Raw genomic sequence first — 8,852 nt, 5'->3', positions numbered from 1 at the left:
TATCAGTGTTTTACATGTCTTATTACCTTCGTTGAAAAACTAATCCAAGCTGTAGTTCCAGGCATTTCTCTTAGAAGTTCAGCAATTACAACTGCTTCCTTGAATGATGGCAAAGTTTCACAAGCAAGAATGTCCACCCCTTGTGACACCAGGATTTTCATTTGTGTTCTGTGGAAGTCTTTTAGGGCCTGTAAAAGTACGAGCAATTTTTTACAGTAAAACAATTTTTTTGGAAACTATGCAAAATTATCTTTTTAAAAAACATTTTGTCCACTGTATCTTGTTTAATGATTTTGCACATGTACTGTTTACTATGTTACAATACACCTATATTTGTCACCAACATTAGGCTGAGCCATAAATTTTCTGACTAACTTATCACATGATTGTTTCTGCAAGTAGGAACAGATGGGCTTCACACATTTAAAACTTGTGGAAAGTATGGGCAATAAAATTTAGCAAACAGAAAGATTTGTCTGATAGTATAATAATACTGATGTAAAAAGCTGCATTGCCATACAGGTTCATTAAATTGCACTTTTCTGTGTTATTCTATTTCAGCGGTCACCAAACTTTTTTCACTGCAGGCCGGATAAGTTTTAAAATGATTCGCATGGGCCGCATACTTTACATGCCCTAGCGCCGTCTTCCCAAACTTAGCATGCGAGGCGATTTTTTAGGTGCACCAAGAAATGGTCTTTCTACAACCCCATTTAAAATCTGGTGATGCGACTGTTAAATTGTATAGGTCGTCTCTTACGAGCAATGCTTGTATATTGCAGCACAAGTAACAAAAAGGTTTTGGGTATAATCGACACTTGTAGTTTCGTCTGTGATGTAACAAACCGGCTTTGGATCGATCCTGGGCATTGTATCTTATAAAACTAGGTAATATTATTCTACATGTCTTGAGTAATTCTACATGAGTAGATTTATTTTTGAATGTTACAAAGTTATCAACACGATTTGGCAAACCAAAAAATGTGGTCGTGGGCCGGATGAATTGACCTCCGTAGTTTGGTGACCCCTGTTCTATATGTATATGCTGACCTGCTGTAACACCTAGGCAATGCAGTAACAGTAACAGTACTTACCCATATATGACCTTAGTTTCAGTTACACAATGTTCATTGTAAAAGCATGTGAGCCAATAAATGATAAGCTGCAGACAGTGCACACTGTTTCGACCTATAAGGTCTCATCAGTGCAGCTGGTGACGAGCGATCGGCCGCATTGGCTTGTGTAGCCATCCAACGGCAATCCAGTTTGTTGGGAGCAACAGGGTACAACCCCATGCATCACCTAGTTTGTGCGATGCCACAACTGGGCATACAGCACAGATGAAACTGGCTCACAATGGCCAAGCAACTGCTTGGGAACCACAGTGAAGACTTCAATGTTCATTGTTTCATACAACAACTATGGTTTTTAAAATACAAATTTTACATTAAAACAATAAGGTTTGTGTCAAAACTTAAAATGTAAAGGACATACTTCATTGTTGGATTGCACTCCATGAAAAAGAAAAAAAACAAGTTCAAAAAATAAGCATTTAATGAAGTTAAGAAAAAATTTTTTGAAAGAGACCCATTAACACTCTTTGGTAGAACATTTAATACAAACCATTTAAAATGTTTAAAGTTGAATTTAACATCAGTATATATTAGATAAATATTGTCCTTAGACAACAGATGTCAATTTTGTTTAAATGAACTTATGTTTAAGCTGTAGTTCGAAACTTGAGCAATTTGCCCCAAAAACAACAACATTAAATTGCCAGTCAAGTTTAGATATACAATACATGCTTCACCTCAACTAAAACCTTGTCAATATAAGAACCATTGTACTCTGAACCATCATGTAACATAGCACCATAAGCCCCAACTGATCCACCAACAGTTATCTTCCTACTTCCACCAAAATCTTTCACAGCTTGCTTGGAAATGTCCACACACGATCTAAGGATTTGCTCTGCTTCCTTAATGGTATATTTTGTTTGAAAAAACAATATGCTTTTATGTTGGCACAGTGTTTTGGGGCCTTAAATTTAGGATTATCTTCCCATCTCTTAAAATATAACAATCTATTAATCCATTTATGTATTGTGTCTTATTTTTTAGCCTTATGTCAGCATTAAGATAACCCAACTTAATTACTCTTGTAAATTTAGATTACTATTTATTTAATGCCAATGTTTGATCTTTTACTTGCTTCACCTATCAGCAAAATCTTGATACATGAGTATTATGTATTTTTTTATGAAAGGTAGGCTAACATAAAATCCAAGAAAATATAGAATAAAAAACCTCAACCGAAACACCAAGATTTTCCACATAACCCTGGACCGATGCTTGATAAGTAGCAGTTGTAATAACATTGCTCCCAGCTTTTAAAAACCTTAAATCAAAATAGGTTGCTAAAAGATTTGATTTGTTTGCGTAAAAATATCTTTTTAATCAGATATGGGACAACTCAATATTCAAAACAGTTGGCAAACTGATGATGTAAATATACACCATCATCTGCATTTACTCATTTTATATGACTTCAAAAACAGTAGAAACTTACTGACATCCAGCATCATTAAATTACATTACGAGCCTTTAAAACCAAATTTGACATTTACCTAGTATGAACATCCTTAATTGCTGTGGGGTTCTCAAAGGGCACCCTAGCAGACCACAAAGGATCATATTGGATAAAGCATAAGGTGACACATCCTGGAGTATATTTTTGGTTTTAAAATATCTTAACACTGCAAACATCTATTGCATTTCATTAAAACAATTAGCAAGTAATTTCAACTCGAATATGTGTGATTGTGAGATTATGTAAGTGTAAAGAATCTATGAACAAACCAATTCTAAATTAAATTTGGCCCAAAACCACAATAAAATAACTAACAAAGTTACTTGACCCACCACAAGAGTTGTGTTATAATTAGGTTCTAATAGACTAATTTTCGACTTTGGTGGAACTCACCACGTAGCTTTTACTAAAAATTATAAGTAAAGCCAAAACAGGACACAACGTTAAAAGCTGGAAAGCACACGCATCGTGACTATGACTAGGAATATGCTTTTTTGTCTATTTCATTTTAACTCATTACTCAACGCCTCGACGGTGGACGTAACTCACGTTTAGCTTATTTCGGTCGTATCCTCCGTTGATAAACAAATCAGTACCCAAACCTCCAGATAAAATGTTTATGGCCTCAGCTTCCATCGTTATTACAACAAAGTTAGGCAGTAGCAGTAGCAGTACCACGATCACCAGTGTCATTCTGGCAGAATAATTTCCCCTAAACACAAAAATTTTACCACAAAATTTCAGGTACCATATCAAATGAAACATTAATGTAAAACACAATTAAAAAACGAAAAAATCAATGGAAAAATGACATGATAAAGAGCATTTTAATGTGATCACGCGTCAAAGAATATAAATACTCAAAATAAAATAGAACCATGCAAAATCTTGTGCGTCCATTGTGACATTTTTTCGAATTTTATTGTCATAATAGAAATCATAGCTCTCAGTGTCAAAACACACAAAAATTAGCCGTGAAAAACCTTAATTTTGAAACTGTTCCGGAGGGGGGCTTTTAACCAGCAAGATACCATGTTGTATTATCAACATGCAAAATTTTAGTTTGTTTGAATATTCAAAAATGAGAAGCGAACATCTTTAATGATCGAAGGGCATGGCCGCCCTCTAACATAACGAGTTTGCACTACAGAAACGGGAAAGACCTACCGGCGCTAAATAACGAACGGTTAGCACATATTCAACCAGTTTTTGCAGACCAACTCGAAATTGCATCCATTACCAGCGTGCAAAGTTATAGCTCATTCCAATGAGCCAATCAAAAATGAGAAGCGAACATCTTAAATGATCGAAGGGCATGACCGCCCGACAACATGACGCATTCGCACATTAGAAACGGGAAAGCCGTATCGACTCTAAAAACGGTTAAAACATGCAATTAATCTGCTTGTACAGAATAACATGAAATTGCAATCAGTACAAGGTTACGAAATTTCAGAAATCTATCATATACATAAGCGTGTGGATATATATCTTGTGCTTATAACAGACTATACTTCAGTGCCGTGCTATGTTTGCAACTCCGCTGTGCTTTTCTATCACGAGTCGATTTAGTATGTATTTGTTTTGACTTAGGTTTTATTTGGCCATAAAAATTGGAAACCTCACTTCAGGACAAAGGACAAACCTAAACGTGTCAAGAAATTACTTTTTTACGGAATAATGCCCATTGTTACTGATTATATGCAAGAACTTTTGCACGCGTGGCACACACACTGCAAACACAGGATATAATTGCCATGTAGTGCAGTTATGCTTTCATGCACATTGACTTAATTTGTAGTGAAATACGCAGTGGTGATTACAAAAAAAGCTTTGAGGGAAAATAAATACATTATTTGTTTGTTTAATATATTTCCGCATTAGAAAAAATCTACATGTCTTTGAAAAATTGAAAAAGGTCTCTCGCGTAAAGCGTTCTGCTGTAAAAATGCGCAAAGGGTGTGTCGTAACGGCAACGGGATAGAAAAGAGTAAGCTCCGGGCTACAACATGGTATCCAGCTGGTTAAAAGCCCCCCTCCGGAACAGTTTCAAAATTAAGGTTTTTCACGGCTAATTTTTGTGTGTTTTGACACTGAGAGCTGTGATTTCTATTATGACAATAAAATTCGAAAAAATGTCACAATGGACGCACAAGATTTTGCATGGTTCTATTTTATTTTGAGTATTTATATTCTTTGACGCGTGATCACATTAAAATGCTCTTTATCATGTCATTTTTCCATTGATTTTTTCGTTTTTTAATTGTGTTTTACATTAATGTTTCATTTGATATGGTACCTGAAATTTTGTGGTAAAATTTTGTGTTTAGGGGAAATTATTCTGCCAGAATGACACTGGTCCACGATCGTCTTTGATAAAATAAAAAAACAGTTAGGGATTTTCCCCTCTTTTGATACCGTACAAACGAAAACACCACCACTCAATTTTTGTTTCTGAAACAACGAAAAAGACAATTTTGCTCGTTGCAACTACCAAGAAGTTACTAATAGTAATTTCAAAATTACTGGCTGTATTTTTAAAATTACTGATTGTATAAATATATGCACGAATTTTGATAACATACAAGCATAGCCTATTTTATTCGTTTGGCAATAAACACCAGGCACATGAGCTCAAATATGCTGCTATTTGAATAAATTGTGTTTGGTGGCTATTTTTTGTGGTCTCGATAGCAATGATGGGCATATAGTTTGCCACACTTTTAAAGCTATATGTTGGGGGAGTGGGTGAATCTAAAGCCCACATCTGCTCAAGAGCAAAACTTTTGTACAACATAACAATCTTATATGGGGCAACTTTGAGCAAGTACCCCAGAAGCACACTACTTTAGTCAGCCAAAAGTATGATTAACCGACGTTAGTTGAAGATAAAAGGTTTGCAACAGTCCAACGTCGTGTGGTGCTAAATGCCTGATCATGATATCAAACCAATACAAAGGTTTGTTAAACGTTTTGTTGTGGTTCCGCTTCGTGTATTTTCCTTAAGGCAGTAAATCGCGTACGCGCATTCCACAGTCAAGCTTTAAATGCTTGTTTCATTTATCCGTTATTCATTCTATTTTACTCTTTGGGCGAACAATACAAAGAAATACAACACGTTTTGAACAACTTTTGTTGGGTAAAACCATTCAAAAAAGTAGAACAGAAAATTGTGGCTCAAATTTTTTATCTTTAACTTTACTTTTATTTCGACCTATTTTGCACTTAGATATTCCGCTGACACCACATGATTTGGGCTAAAATTAAGTCTGTTATTTCAAAGCACGTAGCCTATCTTTCGTGGCTGTTATATTCCCGTAAAAATGATATTGTTACAAACCAACGTGTCAAACAGCAACACGATATTGACAAACATTCCGATCCTTCCGATAAGAAAATTATTGTACTTTTATCATTGCAAAGTAATTTCAAAGGGAGAGGTCGTATTTTTAAAATTGGTATGTTATCAAAGTTCTTGCATTTATTTATACAATCTTTTATCATTGCAAACCTCTACGATGGGACTCGACACCTTGTCGTTGGTGTAGTAGGGGCTTACAATCACTAAGATCGAGTTCAACCCGGTACCCAAACGGCAATGCGCCATTCTGGGTACACGTCTCTAAATACCTACCTTCCTTACTATGATGCTTCACAAAGAAATGAAACAAAATGCTGGATCGAACGTGGCCCAGAATAAAATCGTTCGCGTTCCTGCTGACATCCTACAGAGCCCAGCAGGTTCGAAAAATAAGCTAGGCTCCATTGAACTCTGCAACCAGACAAAGATCCTTTCACTTAACATCGAAGGAAGTTCAATGCCCAAATGCAAATATCTTGGGAAAATCCTCCAACAACACAGAGTTCTAGTCCGAGAAACCCACGCTACAGCAACATCACCGGAATCATACTCTCTCCAGTCGGAGCGTTCAGCGACCGGTTTCAAAATATATTCAATCACATCCAAGTTTTGGAGACGTGGAAATCATACGACAATATATATATCAACTCTCTCCCAAAAAACAGATGGAACTTCAAACAAACTGATTGGGAAAACTTTACTAAAGCCGCGGATCAGACATGCATTCATATTCCTTTATCAGCTCAAACAATACCCAGATTTCACAAACTAATTTTAAAAAGTGCAAGACGCTACATTCCAAGAGGTAGACGAGAAAGGTACGTTCCCTGCTGGTCAAAAGAAAGTGAGGCCTTGTTCAAAGCTTGCCAAGAAACAAATGACAGTAAACACAGCAGACCAACTATTATCATCGCTTAACAAAGATAGGAGAAACAGATAGATCAGCACAGTTGAAAATCTTGACTTTAAGAATTCAAGCCGTAAAGCATGGACACTTCTACATAATCTGGACCCAAACTCAACATCAATGACCAAAACTGCAGCTACCATGAGTGCAAACAAAATCGCAAAGGAAATTAAACAACGAGGACACCATCAACCAAACCACACTTTTGAAAGATCTGTGAGGAAAGAATATCAACAACTATACCGCACATACAGCGAAGATTCTAACCTGTCATCACACGTACTAATGTCAGAAATAAAAGAGGCACTGAAGCAAACTAAAACGCGCGGGGGCTCAGGAACGCACTGACAGACATTGTTCAAAATGGAAAACTTCCCAAAGATTGGAAAACAGCTAAAGTTATAGCAATCCTGAAATCAGGAAAAGATCCAACCAACCCAAGCAGTTACAGGCAAATTTCTCTCCTATGCTGTACATACAAAGTATTGGAAAGAATTATCCGCGCCAGAATAACGCCACTAATCGAACCATTAATTCTTACCCCCTGAACAACCCGGTTCAGAAAACAACGTTGTACCAGTGAACAAGTCCTGGCTTTAACATCACACATTGAAACGGGTTATGAACTAAAAAAACACTGGAGTCATATTTGTGTATCAGCTGTCTACGATACAGTATGGCGTGATGGTCCTCTGCTAAAACTAGCAAAAATAATAAAAGGCAGAACCACGCTGCGAATTATTTCAAAAATATCAGGTACTCGCCGCTTTTTCACATGTGTAGGTTCCAATGCCAGTAAAACTTTAAAAATAAAAAACGGGGGTACCCCAGGGCTTACTGGCCCGTACCCTAAGCCTTTTTACATGAGCGAATCGAATCGTATCGTTGATGCGCATTGTGTGACGTCACGATTTCGATTCGCTAAAGCGTAAAATTACATTGCTGCCGAACCGAGTCGCATTCAAGGTTTTCAGGCTTTGCGCAAAAACGTTATGGTGGTTATTGTAAAGTAATATACAAACATAAGGCCAAATAATTGTTAATTTTAAAGTACTTTTTGAATTGTTTGTCTATTCTTCCAAAAAATCTAAATTAATGTGTTAGCAGCAGCTGTTTGCGTCTAGCTTAGACATACCAAATGTATGAATTTGTTTGTTGTGAACAGTTAAACCCTCAGGAATAGTTGGAAGAAACAATCAAAGTGTATAGATCACTCTGACTTCATTGTCCAATAGTAATAAGTGCTGATTTCTAAGTTGTGCGTACTAAAAATGTATTACATTTCCACGCCATGTAGCACATTAAAAAAATCCTTTATATGACTGTACAAATCTATTAAATTTGTTTCATTAGATTATCTTGTGGGTTATATGTATAAAAACGACTAATTTGTATAACTTTGCACCAGCTGGACGAAAAACTTTAATAAATATGCAACTTGGTGTATGGAACGTAACGTATACGCATTAGTGACATGCCAAAAACCAAAAGTCGCAAATTCGGCTATGAGGATGACTGGGCACTGACTTATCAAGGAAATAATCTAACAATGATTCAAAACCAACTCACGGATATCTTATCACTCTCCGGGAATACTTCATGACATGGTACCTATCAAATGAACACCACTAAAACAGTGACAAGTCTTTTCCACCTGGACAATCACCGTGCAAACCAACAACTCAAAATTACCATTGACTTTCCATGGAAAGCAACTGCCCACGGACCCCGATCCGAAGTATTTTGGAATAACGTTAGACAGAACTCTAAATTATGGAGAACATCTGCAGAAACTATCAAATAAGATAAAAGATAGAAACTCACTGGTCAACAAACTAACAGCCACTAGATGGGGAGTAAGTCAATCAGTCCTGAGAACATCGGCCTTGGCTTTATGTTATAGCCAGGGTTGCCATACCGTCCTTATTTCTAAGATTTGTCCTTATTTTGAACGGTAGTGTCTTAGAAAAGTTCAATGTCCTTATTTCTAAGAAA

The 8,852-nt window shown here is 36.5% G+C and overlaps 1 protein-coding gene across 1 annotated transcript in view; it reads right to left on the bottom strand.

The window, feature by feature from the left end:
- LOC145228357 (uncharacterized) overlaps nucleotides 1-3,280 on the bottom strand; it is a 9,833-nt gene extending 6,553 nt beyond the window's left edge. The window contains 5 exon segments of the mRNA XM_080093394.1: nucleotides 27-188; nucleotides 1,811-1,978; nucleotides 2,307-2,397; nucleotides 2,627-2,693; nucleotides 3,138-3,280. Coding sequence (XP_079949520.1) covers nucleotides 27-188; nucleotides 1,811-1,978; nucleotides 2,307-2,397; nucleotides 2,627-2,693; nucleotides 3,138-3,225 — 576 coding nt within the window. The 5' untranslated portion in view covers nucleotides 3,226-3,280.
- Between the last annotated feature and the right edge of the window lie 5,572 nt (nucleotides 3,281-8,852).

This window comes from Phallusia mammillata, chromosome 5 (assembly GCF_965637545.1).
Source record: "Phallusia mammillata chromosome 5, kaPhaMamm4.hap1.1, whole genome shotgun sequence".
NCBI classification, from domain to species: Eukaryota; Metazoa; Chordata; class Ascidiacea; order Phlebobranchia; family Ascidiidae; genus Phallusia; species Phallusia mammillata.
This window is presented reverse-complemented; position numbering and strand designations above follow the sequence as displayed.